The sequence below is a fragment of the Melospiza melodia genome, chromosome 15, assembly GCF_035770615.1.
Source record: "Melospiza melodia melodia isolate bMelMel2 chromosome 15, bMelMel2.pri, whole genome shotgun sequence".
In the NCBI taxonomy this organism is placed as follows: Eukaryota; Metazoa; Chordata; class Aves; order Passeriformes; family Passerellidae; genus Melospiza; species Melospiza melodia.
The window spans coordinates 18,470,827-18,494,554 of record NC_086208.1 but is presented as its reverse complement, the minus strand read 5'-3'; the positions used below and the strand labels follow the sequence as shown (position 1 = coordinate 18,494,554).

General features: G+C 47.1%; 1 protein-coding gene across 4 annotated transcripts in view; it reads left to right on the top strand.

Annotated features, from left to right (window-relative positions):
• The first annotated feature begins 12,489 nt into the window (after positions 1–12,489).
• IGDCC4 (immunoglobulin superfamily DCC subclass member 4) overlaps positions 12,490–23,728 on the top strand; it is an 85,330-nt gene continuing 74,091 nt past the window's right edge. For all 4 annotated transcript variants that reach the window (XR_010029665.1, XM_063169971.1, XM_063169972.1 and 1 more), the window contains exon 1: positions 12,490–12,598. Coding sequence is in view for 3 of the 4 variants with exons in the window: in XM_063169971.1 (XP_063026041.1) it covers positions 12,490–12,598 (109 nt within the window). In the remaining variant the exon portion in view is untranslated. The remainder of the gene's footprint in view (positions 12,599–23,728) is intronic.

Here is a 23,728-nt window from a genome sequence, read left to right as displayed (position 1 = left end):
AACAAAACCTGCCATGGAATAAAAAGATATATGGTGTATTATGCTTTTTTTGGGCACCCTGGGAAGAGGAAAGAGCCTCTTTTTCTTCCTCTTCGTGCTCAGCTTAAGGACTGACAACTGTGCAAAGCTGAGAGGATGCTGAGCATTTCTTCTGAAAATAAGACTGCTGAAAGTTTCCATATAGAGCAATTAAAAATTGTTTTCCTTATGAAAAGCAGCATAAGCAAGGCAAATAAAAAGCACAGCATTTCCAGTGGGAAAATTAGACAGAAGAAGATCATGCTGAGTTGATCAGGACTTTACTGGGAACAGGCTGAGCACAAGGAGCAGCTTTGCTGAGCACCTGGCAGTTTCTCCTCTCCTCTTGCTGTTCTTTGAACACCCAGTATGTTTCCTTGGATAAATTTGCTTCACCTACTGATTTTCTTTCATGGGCATTCTGCCTCCATGCCTGTAACAGCTCATTTTTGCTCTCCCTGTGCAGGTGAGCAGATCAGGGGCGTGTTGCTGGAGCTCCCCCACTCTCAGTCAGTCACTTCATTTTTCTGTATCTGTAACTATAAAATGAAGGTATTTAATGATTTCTCAGAGGTATCAGGAGGTTTCCAGCCTTTCAGCCAGAGAGGCTGAGCACTGTTTGCATTTACTCTCTGGTGAGAATTAGTATCTGGGGGCAGGAGGCAGCAGGGAAAAAGTCTTTGATTTGGATTTGAGTTTTGGCTGGTGATTATGATTCTTTATATGCTCTAAACCAGTTTATCTCTCCCTAGGTGGATGTGTGCTGCCAGCAGTGTGATAATATCCATCGAGGGCCGCCCAGAGGTACAAGGAATAAACCCATCCGTTATTAGCTAATACAGGAAAGTGATTCGATATGGGTCTCAGAAGCTGGAGTAGATAAATAGGATGATAAATGTTGGCATTAGCAGACGTGACTGACTCCTCTGTCTCTGTGATTTGGTAGTGCCCAGTAATTAAATAGTTGGAGTTTAATGTATTTTAAACTAGAGCTGCAGCCTGTAAATCACGGAGATTATGCTCTTCCCTGCTGTGCACTCTCTGGGTCGGGAGGAATTCCCATTCCTGTGCCGCAGCTGTCCATGGCCCGGCTGGGTATTGCATCAGTGGGGACAGCCAAGGCAGCACCAGCCCTGCTGCTGCCCTGGGGCAGTAAACACATTCCCAGAGCCTTTCCAGCCCAGCAGGGCATGTTCTCCAACCCTGGAAGGATCCCAGCCCATGTCCTCTCCATCCTGGGTTGTCTCTTCTGTTCTGGCTGGAGCACCTTCATGCCCATGAGCACATGCAAACACACCCCAGGCTACTGCAGGGCAAAGCATCCCAGAGAGGTCATTTCCTCCCAAAACCTGTGCTGTGCCGCTGTGGGAGCAGCAGCCCCCTGGGGTTTTGCTTTCAGACATGATTTTCAGGATTACTGTTTTCAATTTTTCCATACTTGTCATCGCATTTCACACCAAGGTTGACTTTTCTTTGCAGCCAGACTATGACCTTGTACTAAATTAAAGTGGTTGGTTGTTTTATATACAGGTCATCCAAGAAGGAAACCCAACCCTTTCCAATGCAGCTAAAACTGTACTGAACTAAAAGTTACTTTTTCTCTATACACACAACTATTTTTGTTTCTCGTCCTTTGTTGGCCAGACCTGACTCTTCTGCTGGTGGTTGGTCGTATTGTGCAGAGTTTTCCCATTAGCAAAAGACTAATTTAAACATTTCCATGCAATTCAGCCATTTTATGCCTTTTAACACTATTTCTGGATTAGTTCAGGCTTTTATTCAGAAATTTCTCTGTGATAACTGGCCCCATATCCAGACATGGCTCTACCAGAGCCCTGCTATGATGACCCTGAAATGCTGTCTGGAACCACAGCTGAGATAAAACCTGTCCCTGCTCTTCCTGCATATAATTATTTTTAATAAAATCTATTTGTACCTCAAATTATTTCCTCTTCCAAGCATTTTATAATTAAACAATTAGTTTTGCTGTATCATTGCAAGTTACAATCTCTGAGGTTTGCCTGCTGCTCTGCATGGAGTGGTAGTGAGTAACTTTCCTCTGGGGGAAGGATAAAAATGAGTTCTGGTTTAGCTAAAATAGATGTTTCTTTACTCTTTTGATGAGCAGAAGCTGATGATTGTCAACCACCAGCCTGAAGCAACAACTCCTATTGCTTTCAGCAAGATCAGCAGCAGTTTAACCACTGATGAGCAGGAATTATTGGAGAGGAGGTGTGTTTTGGAAAGCATAAGGTACCTTCCCCACTGGGCTTTGCAGGGAACTGGATCATCTGTAAATCATCCTGTGGCTTGTTTTTTCCTTGCAGCTAGAATTTAAATTTCCTCCTGTCTGGTCCTCTACAAAGCAGAGTCCCTGCCCTTGCAGCTAATGGCACCTTTGGTTGCTAAAATTATTTTACAGAAATAGAAGTAACTCAAAGGAGGGTGGTGTGTGGAAAGCAGTAGAAGCCACCTGGTCTGGATACAAAGGGGATCTGGTTGTTTTTAGCCAAGTGAAGTGGTAAAATGGAAAATGCAGCTGGATGTAGACAAATGCTAAGTAATAATTATGGGCAGCGAATGGAAAGGGTGGAAAACAGCAGGATCACATCAAAGGTGGAACAGCCAGAGAGGAGGCAAGAGGTACTGCAAAAATCCCTCACCATGATCCAGATAACCCTGGATGGAGTGGAGCAGAGTGCCCCCAGACCCTGCTGTACATCAGCAAAGGAGCCAGGGGCGCTGCAGAGGTTTCCCATGTCGACAGCCAGCCCATGGCTTTGCAGCAGGGACAGCGAATGCGGCTGTGTCTGAGCAACTGCTCCACACAGCACTTTTGCTCTGGCACCTCTTTTAAAATAGAAATGATGGTCATTACTGCAAATTTGCTGAGTTAATTCATTGGGCTTGTGTGTGTGGAGTGGCAAAGAGGAAAGCAAAGGGGTCCACGTTTGCCTGCAGCCATCTTTTATGGTCCAAGCAGCCAATTTTCTGTGTAACTATAATAAATCACAGCGACAGACACACAGGATGCTGCTGTCTTTATATAATTATTCCATAAATTGCCCCATTTTCTCCCCCAGAAAGGCCTCCCAGTCCTTTCTCTTTGCTGGAGCATGTTGTTATCCTCAACACAATACGACAAATGCATTTGAAGAAGTTACTTTGTAAGCAAAGGGTAAAGAGGGAGCCTGCTCCTGTTTCCATTGCGTGGCTCTTTGCTCCAAGGGGATTTGCAAAGCAAGGGAAAAAACCTTACAGCTCAGGAAATTGAGCATGAACTCCAGGACTGAAGGGAAAGCATGGCTGAAAAGCCAATCAGCACAGAGCCCAGCTGGCAAGGGAGTGGCAGGCAAGGGCATGGCAGAGGAGAGCCCTGCTCCTCCTTTACTCCACTGTTCCTTGGAGGTGCCTCCTGCATTCCCTGGCATTAACTCCCATGATGAATTTTGAAGTCCCTTGCTGCAGTGATAAAGGGAAACTTTGGCATCTCTAAATTTTCTCTCTGCAAGTGGCATTTTAGTCACTGCTGCAGACCGTGCAAGGTCAGCCCAGCAGTCACCTTGATGACCAGTGCCTTCTCAGCCATCCCAGCTCCTTCCTGCTTAGATTTGTTTCTGAGAAGCTTTTAATTATCTTCTTATTCCTTTTGCATCCTCATTCCCTGCCTAACTGCAGTTTCAGGCTGCTTAGCTGGAAGGCATAGACCAGGGCAGGTTCTGCCTGCAACAAGTCAGATAAACTGTTCTCCTGTGGGCACTCACCAGTGTAAAACCCCCACAGTTTGTGTACACCAGGACTTTGGGGACCTCTTGGCTTGGCTGGTGTTTTGATAACCAAGCTTGTGTTGTTTCTCTTTCCTCCTGCCTGTAGAAGATACTTCTTAAAAATACAGCAAGTAGAAAGGAAAGAAAAAAAAAGACCTTTTTCCAACAAGGATATAAAACTTCCATCAAATCGACTGTGTCACTAGAGACCCAAAGCTAATAAGTTGATCTTACAGATGTATAATAAACTCATTTATTAGGTTTTTATTTTAGGAGTTGGTGGTATTAATTAGATTGATATGGCCCATAAATCAGTTGATTTGGCTGAGCCCTCAGATACTTGTAATTTAAATTAATACAAGTGCAGCTTAATTAATCTGATTAAATCCTGGGACAAGCAAGGCAGTGTTTGCAGTATCCAGGAGGACATCACAAGAAAAAGGAGTATTTTAAGGCAAAGCAGCTTCTTCACTGCAGGGTCAGTTTTGTTCAGCTGGTGAATCAGGGGACAAGAATGGAACTACAGGAGATGCAAGCCAAAAAACAGACACTCTGGCTTTGCCCTGAGATCTGGGAGCTGGGCAGGACTCATCACAGCTTCTGGACCAGGTGAGGAGCTGGCCTTCACAAATTCATGGCAACTGCTCTGGTTTTGGGGAGTCCTGATCTTTTTTCATCCTTTGGCCTCAATAAATGAATTCTCAGAAGGTCAGTTTAAGACATTAGTGAGTATAAGCTACCGGCTGATCTCTGTTGTGGTCACAATCTGGATTTTTTACTCCCTTCAGTGCTACTGAGAAGAGATAACATTTCTTTCCAGGAGGGAATAATCCATTAATTGGTTATTCTTGCTCAAGGGACTGAGACCTTTCCAGACACGAGTTGCTGGCCAGGAGCAGACCCAAACTGGGAACAGAGCAGGCAGAGGTGGAGATGAGCTGACGTGTCCCACTTGGGACTTACCTGCTCTGCATTCCCTTCCCATCCATTCCTCCTTGGGGATGATTCTGAATAGTGGATGATGATTTTATTGTGACTTGCTTCTAGAGAGGATGGAATGCACCCTCCTGTGGGACACTTTGCAGGGTGCTCCGACAAGGGTGCACCCATCTTCTCCCCAGCATTGACAGTTCCTAAACCTTTTCCAGATGGGTAACACCAGACACTCAAACAGTGTTTCCATCTGTTTTTTTTCCAGAATGCTCTGTGCTTACAGCTCTCAAGACTGATGTTCCAAGTCTGTAGGGCCCAGGCATTTGCTGTGTAGCCTTTTCCCTACACTCCTGCTAGTTTGCCTTAGTCTAAGTGAGCTCCCCTATGGATAGGAGTGGAATTCAGACCCTGTGGTGCACCCTAGCCTTGGTTCCTCTGTTGTCCACAAGCTGTCCATGTGGGATGGAGGTACAAGTTTGGTGTTCACAGCAGCTCCCCAGAATGTGGATGAAAGCCCTTGCAAGGCTCCCATGGTATGTCTAGCAGCAAAGCCCCAGCCCAGGGCTCCTGCAGCCGCAGGTTGTTTCTGTTAGAGTGTGGATGCCATAAAATATGTTGTCTTTAAAAGCAGGAGATAATGCTGTTACAGCAGTTGGATTAATCTAATATTCTCCTTCATCTTCAAAAGAGAATTGCCTAAATAGCCAGAGAGGCACATTTTATGAGTCCTTCTTAAGGGCTATCAATCAAACCTTCCAAGAAAGGCACTGATGCCCTTTTGCTCACAAGAGGGAAATTGGATTCCCCACGGCTTTGCTTTCAGTCTGCTGTAGCCTTGCCGTGTAATCGCTGCATCGCAAAGGGCCTGGCCATCATTTTCTTCTACTGGTCTGAAGAAAAAACCCACATGGAGGAAGCCTGTAAGAGGAGAGGGAAAACAGCCCAATTAAAGGCAATGATCTCTTAGCTCTCTGCCCTCTCTCCTGCCTGCATGAGGCAGATGTAAAACAATAGCTTTATTTGTGCAAGTTTTAATTGGGTAGTTCAAAGGAAGCAGCGGAGGCTCTTTTGATCTCTTGGTGTGTTTGAATGCCACGTTGCAACGGTGCCTGCTGGCCACGGCAGTGACCTCTTGTGTTAATTAGTGTTTATCTGAAATCGAATTAGCTCACAATTGGGAGAAAGCAGAGTGAAAAGCAGGGGATAAGCAGAGATTTGTGCCGTTCCCAGTTAGAGGTAAAAGCAGGTCTGCTGAAGTTGACGTTAAAATAACTCCGAGAACATTACATTTTTGCTTTGTTTTTCTAACGCTCTTGCTCAGATGGTCCCATTTCTCTTCCTAAATACCCTGTGCTGCCTTCATCTTTGCTGAGTCTGCTGGTCCGCGCCGCTCATTGGAACTGAAACCATAAACCAACAGCGAACAATGATGCATTATTTATAGGAGACCGAAGGCTGTGAGGTTGACAATAGTGCAAAGCTTCTCTTTCTGGTGGTCAGTAATCCATAAATAAATACATCATCTATTTAGGTTTGCAGAACTGTGTGATGGATGGGAATAGCCTGCATTATACAATAAGGGCACCAAGGACCTTGTGAAAGCCACCACCTGCTTTTGGAGCAGATTGGCCATTTCTGAGTAAACTCTTGATGGAGGCAGGGGGTGTGAGAGCTACCCAGTCACCTTTTTGGTGCTCATCTGGGGAACTCCCTGGAAGGTAAAAGGAAATAGGGTTTAGAAATGCATGAAAGCATCAAGTTCTCTGTGTGAAATATTAGCAAGGACAGAATTTTATAGCTGAAAGTATATTACTGGACAGGTATACAAGCTCAATTTCTGAGTAGAGAATAGCCAGGGTTGTGAAAACATCTGTCCAAACATCCATGAACATCTGCAGGCCTTCAGTGTGTTGGACCAGCTGAAATCTCATCGTCAGATCAGATCCAGATCTCAAGGTTTTTCAAGTGCAGGAACGGTTTTATTTCAACCTTGCTTTTCACTCCTAATCTGCTTTCAAGTATCACCAGGCTGGATTTTCCTGCTTGCCCCCATAATGAGCTCATCAGTGGGGGGCAAGGCAGCCCAAACATTCCATGGTGACACTGTGTCCTTGGGTGTACAGCACTATATTTTCTGGGATTAGCCACAAGAGGGTGGCATGAGGATGTGCACCAGGCAGCCTCCCTGCTTCGCCGCATGGCATTTTGTAGCCAGCTCTGAGATCCAATAAAACTTTGGAACAGATCCTTATTTTTGGCACATGAGCACATTTCCCACTACAAATGAGCCTGCCGAGTGTTTCTGAAGGCAGCTCTGACGGAGCATGTTCCTTGATGTTACATGTGTTCTTTATGCCTAACCCAGCCTCAGTTAGTGGGTACCTTAGCAGCATAAAAAATTTAGACTATTTAGGATCAAAACTTTTATTGGTCCTTGGTAACTGCTCTAGGGAGAAGTCCACAGGTGTTGTTTATGAGCAAATATTATTTTTCCTAGTCCTGTATGTTTACAACACAGTGATGTTCCGCATGACTGCTTTATGGCTCATTGGGATGGTTCTAGTAGGTTTTTATTTGGTTGTAGCTGACAGTGAATGAGCTGGTTAATAAATACACAGCAAAAAAAAGTCTGTGACAGCAAGGGAGAATAACTGAAATGAAACAGATTGATTTAATCGAAAATCTCAGCCTTGGTATGTTTTTTTCTGAGTTGGACTGTCAGCAATCCAACCCAAGTCACTTGTCTCAAATGATCACAGAATCCCAGAATGGTTTGGGTTGGAAAGGACCTTGAAGATTATCTCATTCCAACCCCTGCCATGGGCAGGAACACCTTCCACTAGACCAGGTTGCTCAAATCTCCATCCACCCACCCTGGTCTTGGGCACTTCCAGGGATGGGGCAGCCACAGCTTCTCTGGATAACCTATGCAAGGGCCTCACCACCCTCACAGGGAATATTAAACCTAGAAAATCTAATCTAAACCTACTCTCTTTTATTGTGAAGCCATTCTCCCTTGTCCTGTCACTCCATGCTCTTGTTAAAAGTCCCTCTCCATCTTTCTTGTTGGCTCCCTTCAGAATCAGTTGATGTGTCTCTGTGTAAGGCAAATTCACATTTGATTTAGCAAAGCCTCACCCGTGGTTATAAGTCCCAGGAAGAACAAGAAACAGGGCACCAGGACATCCCAACAGCAATACAAATCAAAGACATAAAAACCCAGTCCAAGTTTGATCTGCAAACCTTAGTAAATGCTGAGCTTTTGTACCCTATTTTAACATGATATTTTTCCATGTGCAGGCACAGGGATGATATTGGTACTTATAATCCACTCTCCTCTCATTCCTGCTCCATAGCCTGGCACTGTCTGCATCATAACTCCCCCATCCTGGATCTGTGCAGGTTTTTTCAGGGTGTGAGTCCCTCCTCACCCGTGGCTCTGGCTGTTGGACCAGGGCCCTTGCATGCAGAAATCCCTTTTGCCATGAACACATTTTAAATACAAGCTTCCGAATCTCATTACGTGCTGCCTTTTCCATTCGTTTTCCTCCTAACAATGCACCTGCCAATATCTGCCCCTGAGCTCCATTTTAAGCAGCATTTTCCATAGTTAATGTCACACTCTTGCTCCCAATCTATCTTTGGCAACTGCTGACTGCCTGCAGCAGGACCAGAGGAAGAAGGAAAGCCCTCCCTGGGTATAACAATAACACAACACCCATTCCTGGAAGAATGATGAGATAGGCTGGGTAATAAATATTTATAAGAGCAAGTGTAATGAAATGGATGTGTAGGATGCTGAGTCTCCCTTAGGGTTTGGTCATCACATGTTTTTTTCCTCTTTTCTTTCTTCCCTGTGATACAGAATTGTCCTGATGTCCCTGGGTTGTTGAGCAAATTGCTCATTGTGTTGCTCACTTACACCATGCATGTTATTATGTGCAACCAGCTGCTCCTGTTTGGCATTGCTCATGCATACGGAACAGGAGGCCACCGTCGCTTTCCTCATCTGGAAGTCAACGTTCCCTCCAGCACTGAAGTTGCTGCCAGACCAGAAGAAGTCTGGGAACAAAGTGAGTCCTGGTGGTAAAGGTCCCTGAGAGACTCCTTTTCTGGGAAGACCAAGGGTGAAGTCTTGCAGTGAGTTTGAGCTGATCCAGCTTTGTACTGCTGTTGAAAACTTCCTCATGTCTGTGTCTGTCTATTCCCATTGCTTTCCTCGTGCTGGCACTAACTCCTGAGTGATTGCACAGGGAGCTGGAGCAGGGCCCTGATTTTGTTGTTAATGTTGTCGCCAATTAAGTTTTCAGCACCATCCTTTCCTCTGTCCAGCTCCAGGCTCATTCAAGCACTAATGCCGTCACAAAGGAAAGAGCAGCCAACTCTTCTGGTAATTAGAGCTGCTTAAATCCGTCATAAAATGTCAACCTCACACTGCAGACACGTCTGGAGTCAGGGATGGTCAGAAAATGGAGCAAGGCTGCATTAGAGACTGGGAAGTTTAATCCTGCTTAGGAGAGAAAAGATCTAAGCTGTGAATCTTCTTGCTTCTCACTGCTTTTTCTCTGAAATACCTTTTCCTTGTTGTTCAGGTTTCTTTTATTTTAGGGTGACTTTTTATGGAGCAGGCGTTATTCTTTACCTGCATTTGTTTAGTAATTCATACAACTACAACCTGGTAGTCTGAATCCCACAGCTGCCAGCTGGAAGTAGACATGGGCTTCTTCATGTGGGTTTGGATTCAGAGGCTGGAGAAGTTCTGATTCAGAACCCTCTGTAATGTGTTGCTGTGCTCCAAGGTCTCTTGCACTACTACAGCCTTACAAGAAGCATGGATCCCCCTTGGCTACAGGCTGTCTGCATGGGAAAAACACTAAAAAAATGAGGCTTTGACCATTAAAATGGGACTTTACACCCTAAAAAAATGTGTCTTTGGATGTTCAAAATTCCTGCTGAGCTACATAAATTTATAGCACCGTTTGCTGGATTTCCCTAGTGAGGTGTTATTCCTGGGATCTTATAAAAACCAATACATGTGTACCATACACTGTCCATACACCTGACTCACCAAAAAATTTTTGTAGCACAGAAATAGTGTCTCTCAAAGGGGGAACAAAAAGCTGAACTACAAACACTTGCCACTTACTGCTGCTACTTCACCTGTCACACTTTCTTCTCTCAAGGTATGGAAGGCTTGCAGCTATTGAAAGGCAAAAGTGCCTCATCAGCAGGAACAGGAACACTGGGGAGTCTGTAGCACATAAATGGGGGGTTTGCTGGCCTGAGTATTGGAGCAGAAGTGCCATTGTCTGGGAAGGAACATCCCTTCTGTTGGCATGCCTGCTGCCACTTTGTTCTTTAAGGACTGACAGCCAGGGAGTTATCTGATCCTTCCCAAACCTACTGAGTGGCTCTTTAGCCAGGCTCTCCCTCTGGAAGTGCCACAGGGAATCATTTCACCTCTGCGAGCAGATGCTGGGACTTGGTGTTGCTCCTGCAGAGCACAGGTGGTGTCAGTGTGAAGGAGCTGGTGCTCGGGGTGATGTTTCTGCTGCTCTCTCAGTTCAGGGGCTGTTTGCCAAGTTGTGTTTTTTTCTTTTCCCCAGGGACAGATATTCAAAGAATATATGTTGCAAGCTTGGGTTTGTCGAAATACTGGTTTCATTCCTGTTTCCACAGACATGCAGGAAGACAAAGAGGTGCCAGAGAGGAATCAAGTAACACTAAGATCAGGTAGAGAGCTAAGACAGGGGTTAAACCTGGGTCTTTCAAAGCCTGGCTAACCCTAGCTTGTTGACATGGAGCTCGGTCAACACCTTAACACAGGCAAGTGCTTTTAGCCAGAATTTGCAGTGTTTTGTAGACAACTAGCAATTTTCCTTGTTTATATTAATGTCAGATTTGCCTCCCTGCAAGGTAAAGTTTCTTCCTTAAAGGGAGGGAGAAATGTCTGGGTTTTGAAGAAAAACGGGCAGGGATATGTCTGAAGGAAACCACTGGCAGACACAAGCAGATATTTCTTTACAGCCTAGTTAAAGCAATTTGACAGCACCCTTAAAACCACTTCACACATAAAGGAGCAGGTGGGAAGGACTCAGAGAGAAAGAAGGGTTTGTAATCTTTACCTCCATGCTGGACTGGTGCAGAAAAGGATGTGGATATTACTACCCACTTTCATTTCCATAGGGAGGTGAGATGGTGCAGGAATGGGGCCAGTGGAATGCTGTGGCCTTATCACGCACTACTTCCCAGCAAGGTGCACAGTGAGTGCCCACCTGGTGTTGGGCAAAGCCCCTCTGCACATCCCTTCAGAGTAGGGGGCTGCTGCCTCTCAGAGCTTGTCTGTATTGGCAATGCCAAGTATGAACTTGGAGTTGCATAACTCACACTCCCGGGAAACCTGCTTCCCACCACACAGCCTTTCTGGTTTCATTGAAGTTTTTATAGTTCATTATACTAGTTAATAAATAGGAGGGTGTGGATTAAAAAGGTTTCTTTTTTCATATTCTCCATAACTGAAGCTCCCTCCACATTCCACACTGCTGTGATAAAACGTGCCAGTGTGCTGGACAGCTTTATACCCTTTTGGAGGGCAAAGCAGACCCACTCTGGATGCAACTGCCCTTGTGTTTGGTGCCAGGTACCACTGCCTAAAGGACTTGGTGTCACGTGCTCTCAGGATTAAACCTGCACCTGTGGCTTTATGCACACACATTCGGTGCGAGTTTGTGTCTGGGACCCAGCCAAGCCAAACGGGGAGGCAGCAAATTTGGGCTCCATCTCTCATCTCCTTGCCTCATTTTCACTGCTTGGCTCAGCTGGTGGGTAGGTCCTGCCTCTCTCCTCAGCGATGGGGTGCAGACATGCCACACCATGTATTTTATTTGCTTTATTTTTACAGTCGGCTGAGCCGCACAGGCAAGGTTCACGACCAATGAACAATATACACCTGAAGGAGTGTGGCTCGAAACTGAACCCCAACAAAGCCACGGCGATGCGGTTACTGGTGTCCGTTTGCCTCCGCTGCCAGCCGGGCTCGGCGCGCTGAGCTCCGGCAGCCCCGACGGGCAGCGGGGCGGGGGAGGCGTCCCCGGCAGCGCCGTGAGGGGAGCGCGGCGGCGGGAGCTGCGCGGTGCCCTCCGCGCTCACCCGTGGCAAACCGGGGAAAAAACCCTAAAGAGGTGGGGGGTGGAATTTTAATTTAAAAATACACATAAAATGTTACAAATGTTTCTGGCTTGTGGAGCTGCTGGCGAGCGTAAGAGTCCCGCACCTGCCGTCCACCCCCTCAGGGAGCGGAGCCGCTCCGGGGCCGGCTGAGCCATCCCCGGGAAGCACCGTGAGGGGAGCGCGGCTGCTGAGGGCGGGCCGGTACCCTCCACGCTCTCCCGTGGCAAAAGCGGAAAAAAATACTAAAGAGATTGAAGCAAGAAATTATTAAAAAACGCCACATAACATGTTTTAAATGTTCGTGGCTTGTAGACCTACCGGCGGGCGGAGGAGCCCGCACCTGCCGTCCCCCACCCTGAGGGAACGCGGCAGCTCCCCCCGCCGCGGGCTGGCAGCAACCTGTTGGTGCGGGCGCTGCCGGGCGGCGGGAGGAGCCCCTCGGAGGGGCGGCCGGGCCGCTGACAAAGGCGGAGCAGCGGCAGCCCAGGGCCGCCCCCGGCAGCGGGGCCCGGCGGGCAGCGCGGGGCTGGGGCTGGGGCCGGGGCCGGGGCGCTCGCACAAGATGGCGGTGGGGCGGCGGGAGAGCGCGCTCCCCTCGTAGATGCGGCCGCGGCGGCCCCTGCTCCCGGCGCCCGGCGGGGCTTACATGGCGCTGGAGGACCTGCTGCTTTGTCTCTGCTTCTCCGCCCTCGCCGTCCTGGCCGTGCAAGGTGGGTGAGGAGGGAGAGGAGGGAGGGAAGGGGTCGGCGCCCCCCAGCCCGCGGGCGGCTGCGGTGCCACCTGCCCTCACACGGGTAGCGGGCGGTTCCGCGGGATGCGTTCCCTGGCCGGTCACCCGCTGTACCAGCCCTCCTTCCCTTTTAGTGGCCATTTACCCCAGACGTCCTTAGTGGCCGTCCTGTCCCTCCGTGGCCATTCCCCCCCTCTCCCCATCCCCTTCTTTCCTCCAAGTCGGACGGTAGCTGTGCTCGTGGCACATGCCTAGATGGTGCTTCCTTTGGAGTCATCATTTGGGGGGTGACATTGGGAGCGACAGCCTCACACTTTGAGGGTGACACTCCCCACAAGAACTCCTGTCAGCGTATGGGCTGGGGGGGACAGCAGACCAGCAGCAGCATTCCACGGCCTCTGCCTGGACAGTGGCAAGTTTCCGCCAGAGAAACAGTGGCTGTGCCCGGGTGGTGGGGAATGAAGAGCTTGTCCAGCACAGGGTGGCCCAGAGCAGGCCCAGGTGTCCAGCAAGGCTATGGAGGGGCCCTTCGCTCCCTTGCCCTGCTCCTGCCGGCATGGGACACACGGGTGGGCAGATGTCCCGTTGGCCAAGGAAGTGACCCAGCAATAGCCGTGCTCCTCACGCTCGTGTTTTGCAATGGTTACGCAAACGGCGCCGTGCGAGGGCACACGTACGTGGCCACCGGGCGTGTTGGTGGCTTTCTGTGGTTGCCATCGAAGTTGGCATTGAGGGTCGGCTGAGCTGTCAGACCTTGGGATGTGGGGTTCCTTATCTGTGTGTGCACAACCCACAAAAGGTTTTGTTCTCATCCCCGAGAAGGGTTTGGAAAGGTACAGGTTGGCAGAACTGCACCAAAAAATGTGAGCGTGTGCCAGAGACTTGCTCTTGTTTTAAATCCCCCCTAAACAGGGTATTGTGGTGGAGGAGCCATCCCCATGTCATTGTACATTTTTATTCCTTTTATGATGCATTCAGGTTCAGCAGAGCATAATAACAGCACGTGGATGGCTGCAGGGTTGTTTTTCTTCTCTTTCTTTTTCCTCAGAACACTGTGAGCTCCCGTTAGGGGTAGGTTATGATTCAACATAGGTGCAGCTTTATGGTGACTGTTGTGGAAGTGAATAACGGTCCATGTAAATGGCCCATTGTCACCAGTGAGTGTTGGTTTTCCTAGATGGGAGGGAGGCTGTGACCCCACCAGCAGTCAAGCTGGACTGAGTGGGAGCTGTGTCTCCTGTGTGTTTGAACAGCTAAGTGGGTCCCAAGGCTTGTAATGGAGAACAGTGGTTTAAAAAGAAAAAAAAACAAACAAAAAATGGGGGGTGGTGGAGTGGATGTTGTTTTTCCAAACCCACTTCAACAAGAAAACTTCAGATACTTTGAGAGAATTTGCAATTGTGGCTTCTTGGTGTTTCTTGCAAGCAGTTCGGCAACTAGTGAAAATTGTTGCTGTTTGTTTTCTAACAATGGGACACATCTTATACAGGGAGGCAGGGAGTGTGTCTGCACAGTCCTTGGACGTGCCGCTGGGTACGTATGGATGTGCTTTCCAACAGGTGGGTTTGATTCTGAAAAGAAAAACATGGACTTGTTTCAATCTGAAATTAATTTGGCAGAGAGTTGAAATGGTTTTGGGAAAGTCTGTGTTTGATCCCAAAGCCACATGTGTTTTGATCCAAAGTTCAATCCTCGCTGGGTATGAAGTTCGTAGGAAAGAAGTAGAATGGAAAGCCTTCCCCCCCCTCTGGACTTGATGCAAGCAGTGCCAGTGTACACTTGCTGGGGATGTGATCCAGTGTTTTTGAAAGCTTTCTGCTGTCTGTCTTTGAGCCTGTTTTCCCTTCAGTAGCAGGAAAGGGGTTTAAGGAAAAAAAACAAGCACTAAACAACCCCTTTTCAGTTGACTCCAACAAGGGGGCTGTGCTGGTTCCTTTCCTTGGGGCTCTCTACAGGGGACGCGTTGGTGGGAAGTGCGCTGAGCTTTCCACGCGAGGGATAAGCTGAAATCCATCTGGTTTTGTGTAGTTCGGTTTTGCGGTTGACTTCTCTTGCTATTTCCTTTTTCGACACCACCTCACTTGAGTTGAGATTTGTTTTATCCTTCCTGTCGCGTTCGCCTTGGCAGCGTGACCCCGCAGCCGCTGCCTGCCGTGAGAGCCTGTGCCGGGGAAATCGGCGTTCCCATTGTTAGGGATCGCGTGTCCCTGCTGCTCCTTGCAGGATGTCACCTGCCCGCGGCTCCGCCGGGCCTGTGGCCGTGGTGTTGCGGTGTCACCGGGATGGGCAGTGCGGGGCAGGGGTGTTTCCTGCAGCCCCAAGAAACGGGGCGCGCTGACAGTGCCAAACGCGGTGCACACGGCGCTGGCCAGGCTTCACCTGTATCCCGTTTCCAGGGGCAGCGTTCCCGTGCCGGAGCTTGGAGCTCGCTGCCCTTGTGCCGCGGCTCTTGTGACAGCCAGTCTCCAAGCCAGGCAGGGGCTGCTCTAGCGTGGGGAATGCTTTTGCTGGCATTTCTCTGTTTCTCTTCTAGTGTGTGAAGCTGAAGGAGAAACTGCTCAGGCTTAATTCTGGTTTTGTCTCTCCTGTTTTCCCAGGTTTTTCCTTTTTTGTATTTTTTTGGGGTTTTTTTGCCTTCCCTGCCTTGAAGTCCAAAGTGAAGCAGAACGGGCTCATTTTCGGGCATATCCCCCTCTTTTTGCAGCAGACTTTCTCCTGGCAGCTGCCGCAGATTTGATCTGCTGTGAGGGCCCCGTGGGGGTGGGTGACTTCTGGTCATACATGAGGCACTTCAGAGTGGCGCAAGTAAGAATTGGAAAAGAAAATATTTGGCAATCTGCCTTTCCCTGGGGATGAAAAGAGATTATTTTCCCTGCATGTAGCCTGATTTGGAGATGGAGGCAGCTTCTGTGGGACAACACAGGTGTCTCTGCACTGGGAGCACCTGGGCCTCCTGAGTTTGCAAAGCGCTGGGGTGGGCTGTAGCATACAGGACATCCCTCCTGAGGACCCACTGTGATCCTGGATCAGTTACTTCATCTGCTCTGGCAACCTCATGGCCCACTTCAGCCAAATGAGATGCTTCTCTCTGTCAAATGTGAGGATGAAATCCACCAATAAGTATTCAGCACATATATGGTCTTTTTCACTCTAGTGCACAGCTATCCTGAGGGCAGAGCACTGTGCTGTCCCACGGGTTTGTGACTCCTGATACCGTATTGCATGCTGGATGATTTGAATTCTTACCTCCCCTGGAGCTGCTTTTCCAAAGGCTGGCTCTTCTCCCAGGGAAAAAATCCAGGTGCTTGTGAGCCAGTCTGGGCATTTGCAGTGTAAGAGATGCTGCTTGCACAATTTACACGCTCCTCTCCTGGTTAAATGGCTTCAAGGCCATTAAGCCTAGTCATGGTTATATAATTAAGATGGGAATTAATATTTAATCTGTTTGTAATTTGTTGCTGGAATCCATCCCAAACTGTATTTCTGCGTGAGGTGAGTGGGTACCTGAGGGAAAACTGAGGCCAGTGTTACATACAGGGTATTTTTTGCATGGAGACTGGGAATTACAGGTCTGCCTTGGGTGACAAAGAAACCCTAACCTTTACAAACCCTGAGTGATCATAGTCATTTTGTTATCAGTAGGAAGCAAATGTTTGTTTTATAGTCAGCTGTAATAGTAGAGGGGATATGGTAAATCCTTGTTATCAGTACTTGCCAAGTGCGTGTTGGGCCAAAATCAACTGTGGTGCAATTTCGTTACTTTCTGGAGAAGAACTGGATCCACTTGCCTACAGTATTTTTAGCTGGTTTTTGAAGGTGAAGAGGTGTAATTATCTCATTCAGTCATCTGTCCATCTCCCTTTTCTTTTTCCCAATAATTCCTGGACCTGGAGAATTCAGAGTTTTTGAAAATAAGTGACTAAGTGGAGGAGGGAGATGCAGTTTCTGCATGGACTGAGGGACAGGGACTGGAAAACCCACTTGAGGAGGAACCTGAGTGCCTCAATGGTAGGAAGAGCTTTAAGCAGATCGTGAATCTTTTTTTGGTTAGGACTGGGCAATCCACTCTCGAGACACAAAACTGCAGGAAATCACAATCTCAAGTCCTTGTATTCCCTTGTTTATTTATGAAGTCTTTTCTGCTGTAAAACATGACTTATGATTACATCAACATACATATTATGGGGCTTGGTGTCTGTTTTGCTTTCCTCTCTTTTTTTGGGCAAGCACTTCAAAACACAGGATTGGGAGCTGCTGTGACTTTGGCTCTTTTCATTGTCTTTGTGTTGGTCACTCGCTGCCTCTGCCTCAGTCTCCCCACTTGTTCCCACTGAGCAGAGGATGCTGTTACACACTGTAAACATGAAGAACACCATCACTCTAAGTACCCTTCTTGCATTTATTAAATCCCTTGAGTAAGTGGCCTCCAAGTGCTGCTCGTGCTTTTCTGACTTAACAGCTTGTTGGTGAGAGGATCCACAGTTGCTAAAACTGAATCTGCCAGCTTCATAGAAAGCAGCATTAAGCTGTGTTCTCACAAGCCCTTCTAGAGCTGCCAAACTTCTTCACCAGACATGGGGAGAAGTCTGAAGAGCTTCTAATTTGTCTGGCTATCACTGGTATGCTGAAGTCATCCTTGAAACACCATTGAATTTCCTAATTCTGAAGAATAATGGAAGCTTCAAGGAAGAGGAAGAGCTGGTCAGTGTTTTCTTGCAGGAAGGTAAAATCTGCTGGAGTTGCAGCTGCTGAGAAGGGAAATTCCACGGGAGAGCCAAAGCAGGTGTCTATGTTCTGTTTGCAGGTGTCAGGACACTTTGTGAGTGTGTAGGTGTTGGAGCTTCTCCCTTGGACGTGTTTTTGTTCGTGTCACTGATGCCCACTGCTGCTTCTGTTTGAGTCAGATCCTCTGCTGCTCCTAATCCATGTGATCCTGCTGTTGTGATATGGGCTTGCTTTATCTGAGAAGTCCAGCAGCTGCTGTGTCTTATCTCCGTGGGTAATAAACATACTTTGTGGTGGTTATGATAAGCAATTACTGTGTTCCAGGGAAACTTTCGTATCAGATGTTCTCAAATTATTCAAAAATCTTTATCAGCGTTTTAAACACAATTGCCTGTTATTGCCTTATGAAATTCAGCTGAGCTATGGAATAACCTGGTTTATTCTATCTTTTTTTTTGTTTTTTCATGTTTTAATTATTTTTCCAGATCTTTCATGGAGTTTTTGAGGACAGGTTATTAATATCAAAGTGTGTTAATGAAATGTGAGCATCCTCAAGGTTTGCTCTCAGCCCAGATTGGTGGGAGAATTTAAAATCTAGTATGTGAAGTATTGCATTTGTGCTCAGTCTGCTGCGGCTCTTTCCCTTGTTCCAATAGACTTCCTGGTCTCATTTCCTGCTCAGGTCTTTGAACCATGTTCCCTTTGGAGTTGAGATGGCTTAGCACCTTGTTAAATGTAAGACTTTGGGAAATTAAACAGTTAAAGTGGTGCTGGGATGGCAGAACTTGGTGGGATGTGGAAGTGATGCCAGGCTGGTAGCAGGGGTGTGATAAAGTCCTTTGTGTGTTTCACTGTGTGCTGGGAAATGTGCATCCTTGATCGTTTCTAAATTGACTGTCGATAGATGATCAAGTTAATTGGTGTGACCAAAAGGTCACTTAATGAAATGGATTTCCCATGCCCTGTCAATGCACTGGGAGTTTTGGCAAAATCTGACTGTCCATGCACTCGGGGCTTTGATAAATCTTCTTTTTTCAGAAGCATCATCAGTGATTACAGGTTCCAGAATTACCTCAGGTTTTGCACTTAAGGCAGGACTGTCCTCTCTGTGGCTCCTGGCTGGCTGTTGAGTACAGCTGCAGAATGGATGCATGTATTTTCCACACAAAAGTGGAATTTTCCCTGATATTATAACTAGTCAAGACTTCACTGATTATTTTTTTTCTGCTCATGTGAGAAGGCTTTTTTGTTCTTTTGGAAATCTTTGTCTCTTTTTAGCTGATGGCCTAGTGAACATGTACTCTTGCCTTTCTGGGGTTATCTGTGCTGCTTTAAGGATAGGTGAGCATAGTCCTCCTAATTATACAGACCCAGAGGGACTGAGCCTGTTGGAGCCCATTTCTGTGCCCTCGCAGTCCCACCTGTCTGTCTGCCTGTCTGTCTGTCTGTGGCAAAGCCTTGAAAGAGTTTGTAACAAAGGGACAGGGAGCTTTTCATGGAAAGAAAAACCAACCAAACCAAGGGCTGGGGAGGGCAGAGAATTAGCAGGTGTTCAGGCTGATGTTGGGGGGATCTGCCCGTGGTTTGGGGATGGGGCCTGGCCCTGTGTGGGAGATAAGGGGCTCGTTGGAGGTTATCTTCAGCAGAGGGGTCCAGAGTGCGGTGTGGGGTGGAGAAGCTGGGGCTGCTGGCTAGCCTCCATTGTTTTTCTGCTTGATAGGTATTTCCCCTTGTCACAGAGGCTGGGGCAGCCCTGCTGTTGGAGAATTCAGGCTGTGACAGGAGGGTGATCATATCCTCCATGGGTCTGTGTGGCTTGCAAAGGCATTTCTGAAGGCACTTTGTGTTGCTCCATAGCAAGGCACCTTGGGAAAACACCATCAGATAAGATAAAAGGGGAAAAAGGATCCCAGGATCTGATCCAACACCAGCTCCTTTGCTGGGTTGGCAAAAATTGTTTAGATTTTCCTTCCCAAGAATGGTTTTGTAAACATAATACTGCCTATTAGCCATGTAAATTACTGTCATTGGTGGCAATTGTTGTGATGGAAAGATAAGTATCTTGAAACTCTGGTTTGATTTACCCCTCCTGTCCCCCCAGCTTGCTAACCAGTTGTTTGTGTCAATGCTGATTGTGGCTTTTGTCAGAGAAATCAAAATATTGATCAAATTTATTTAGCTCTGTGTTCCCTAGGTCACAGTAAATGTAACTTTTCTTTCTTTTCCTTTGTGCTCTTTTTCTCTGTACTGAAAACAAAAGGAACTGTTCCTCAAGAAGATGAGCCACACGTTCCCAAAGTCAAAAGTCACCCACTTGAAGAGGGTCCTTAGGAGCAGGCTTCCTATCTGCAGGCTTTCCTCAAGAGTCTGTCAGTGGAAAATCTGGCGAGCAGCATTACCACAAGTACTATTGTGGAGTTTTCTTTACATGCAGAGTGGGCAGAGATGGGAGTTTCTCCCAGCTGCTGGCAGAGAAGAGCTTCCCATTTACTTCTTGCTTACGGCTCTGCCAGGATTTGCTGTTTAGCAGCAGAGGAGTTAAGTGAGGGGTGAAAGGCTTCAGCAACACTTCAGCATCTGGGCACGAGGCTGAGCTGTCAGATCATTCTTTGTTTTTTACTACCAGTGAAGACACTTGGGATAGTTCAGTGTGTTTAAGGCAAGCAGTATATTGTGCTGCTTTCTTGTGTACTGTGGCAAGCTGAGACGTTTCTTGTACGTGCAGGTCCTTGAGTCTTTCACCTGTTTTCCATCCATAATCTCAGCCTTCTGTAGTAACAGTAGTAAGCCAGCCTTGCTTTTCTCAGCAGTCAGGTGTTTGCTCTGCTGGGGAAGTGTTTTACTGCTTCAGTTCAGAGCCTGACTTCTTGGATCTGGACTGTGCAGGTCCCTAGGGCACCAGCTCCCCCCTGCTCAGTTCAGAGCTGCCATTCAGCTCAGACAACCAGTGCTGGGTGTGGCTTTCCAGATGTGATGGGATCAGAGCCAGCTGAGGCAAAAGTAAAGCAACCTTCATCTCCCAGGGTGTCTCTGTGCAGTGCAGCTGAGCCATTGCTGAGGCAGATTTGGGGTGTTGCAGCAGGAGGCTCACATGCAGGAAACCAGAGGAAGCATCAGGATGGGGCCCATCTCTGTAACTTCCATTTAGATTTTAAACAGAAGGGCTAAGTTGGCATTTGGTATGTGGTATGTGCAGACCTGAAAATGAAAATTCCTGAATACTTTTTCGTGTATTTTAAAATTTGTGAGGAAATGAGACTCATAGGGAGTCTTTTCTTGTCACCAGAAGCTTGTTGGACTGCAAATTTGACAGAACTAATTTTTATAGCATTTTCTAAGCTGAACTAATTGTGTATTTTGGAAGGAGGAAGACAACAATGTGGATGTGTGTTTTTATATAGATTTCATTTAAAAAGTGACTTGGATTATCCTGCAAGTTATCTGAGCAATGTAAAGGTTTCTGCTGGAAAATGCAAGTGATTATAGGCTGGTGACTAACAAATAATCCTTGGCTAATATGGGTTGGGCTCAATTAATGTTAATCCCTGCTCAACAGTAGTAAAAGTTGGATAAAGGAGATTTTGCAAGGCTGTTGTTGATCTGAATGTGAGAATGATCACACAGCCTTCCCTGAAATAAACCTGGCTCTCTGGAAGAGACGTCATTCTCATCATTTGTTTCTAACACTAGAGAAGGAGCTATTCAAAGTGGCCCAAAATTGCCTGGTTATGAAGATGAGGATTTCTCCAGTGCTGGTGTTATGTGCTTAGGCACAACGGACCTTGTTAAAGGAGGAACAGCAGTAATTAGTCTAGATTAATGGAAATAAATCTGGTTTTAGTAATAAATGAGGTTGGATTCCTTGGTCCAAACCAGCCACCATCTATAGTGTTCCTCTAGCAGTTGGATGCACAGAGGCAAAACTCTCCTCACTGTTGAGAAGAGTGGGTGATCTGGGGTGTTTTATTGAAATCTCAGTGTCAGTCCAGGTGTTGTTTTTAGATGTGTTTTTGGGAGATAAGCAGAAGCCCAGAGACAGCCAGGGAGAAGCATCACATCCGAGCCTGGACCCCCATTGATCCAGGAGGGCCCCAAAGTGGTGTGGCAGCCTCCACAGGAATTCTGCTGCTCGGATACTGTATGTCACAAGCGTGTCCTTCACCATTTGGAAGCAGACCCGGGCCTTTTACTGCTTTGTCCTCAAACTGTCAGGTTTCAGCTGGCTGCAGCTTTGGAAAACAGAAAGATTTATGTGCTCTGAAGAGAAACTTTTGCTGACAGTGGGTAAATGCACTGGAGATGCTGGAAAGTTAAACAGCCAAGTAGGTGTGAGGCATTTTTGAAGTAGGTTGTGAAATATATTTTCCTCTGTTTGTTATGATAGATGCGAATTTAAGTTTGGAAATGGGAGGGAGGGCAGATTTCCACCCATTCTGACCCTCAGTCCTAACCATGTTCAGAAGTTTGTGCTGCTCCTTGTTTTCCTCCACCTTTAGGTGCATCCTTGTAGCCACAGATATGGCCATTATGTTGCTATTTTTCCTAACACAATCCCTGAGCTGTAAAAGTCACTTTGCTCTTTCAATAATAAATGAGTTTCCAGATCACAACCAGATACTGCCCTTTCAAACAGGACTAGGTAAGAAGTTAAGAAAGTCCCAAGGTGGTCAAGTCCTTGGTAAGATCATGCATGTCTAGCTGTGAGCACCCTTTTCCCTTAACAGTTTATCATCTCCCAATTTTATTATTTTCTCTGTCAAACCTGCCCTTTTATCTGCTATTGTCCCAGCAAGGCTGGCTGGCTGCATTGATAACATACCTGTGGGGTTAAGTGATAAGAGAAAGAAGCAGAGCAGGTCTAGATAAAGCAGGGGTGGTCCACACCCATGGAGGGAGCTGGTGTCAGACACTGCAGCTGTAGCCAGGCAGTGAAGCCCAGATGGGTTTTGTGACTTCCCAAAGGACAAGTGGTGGGTGGTGACCAGGCCATCCCTGGACAGGCTGGTGCTGTGTCAGGACTGCCCACGCTGTTCTCTAAAATTAACTCCTGCCCTAAGCCCCCCTCACCTTTGCCTTGTGCTCCTGCGCTGTGTGGGGGCTGTTTGTGTCCTTGTGTCCTCCCAGGGAGGTGACACCTCTCTTGGGGCAATGCAGCCTTGCAGTGACAGTCGTCTGCACTGAACTATTAAAATGTACTTTTCCATTAGTTCTCTTTGTTGCTGTTCTGAATTGTCTTTTCTTCCCCTGTGTGCTGGCTCATTATTTCTTATTAATTCATGGTTTGTGCAATTACCTGGGAAATGCAGGAGAGTTGGCAGGAATTTGACGAGCCTGACTTTTCTTCTTGGAAGTAGATGACTTTTTTCCAATGCAGCATGGGAGGGTTGGTTCTTGTCCTCTCTGAGTGACAATTTGCACATCCAGGCCTTTCTGTAGGGGCTTTGCAGGACAGGTTGGCTGTTTGCAGAGAGCTGGAAAGCACAAGGAGCAGGGAGAGGATCTATAAGTGTATTTCCTTGTGTACCTGGTAGGATTGAAACCAGAGCTGTTCTTTCACATTCTGTAGCTGCTCTGCATTTATGGCACTTTACACCCTGCCCTGAAGACACTCACCAGTCTTGAATGTAGCCTATCAAGAGTGAACAAGGAAGGCTCTTTGCTTAACTTTAAAAGACAGAATTGTACCATAAATAGTTCTAAATACATGCCAGGAGATTTTGTTTGTTGTGAAAGCTCTCAGCTCAGTCTGAGGAGTGCATGTGTCTTGAAGTGACACCCCTGCAGAAGGGTTCTTTGCCCCTTTTTTTTTTGGACACAGTATTTCAGGTAAGAACAGAGATGTGATCTGGTCCCTTTCTGCCATCACACAGCAAGATAAGAGGCCTGTCACTGATTAAAATGCAGCAGTTTGTCTGCTTGTACCTTGTGTTTTATTGGCAAGTCTGTTGTGCCCCTGGTTTTCCCATATGAATTCTTCTCTTTTTTAAGTGTTGTCTTCATGCACTGACTTCCCAGCTGCTAGGAGGGACCTCTTCTTGATGGAAGCTGGACTAAGCTGTTTCCTAATGGCTTCACAGCTAGACTTCAGGCTGTTGGTAGAGAAGGAGTTTTACCTGCCCTCCTCCTTCCATTTTTATTTTCAGGTGAACTGCAAAATCTCATTACCCATGGCAGTGGTAGGGCTTTGAAGATTTCTGACCTAATTATCTCCTTTGCACTGTGAGTAGCAGTAAAATCCCTGTGCTGTCAGGGGGACTTTGCTGTTGTGGCAGCTGTGCTCGGGCTGCCTGCACATTCCCAGCTGAACAGGTGCTTTCCTGCACGACCTGGATGGGGTGAATGAGGCATAAGTGAGGAGTTAACCACCTTCTGGACTCCATCTGAG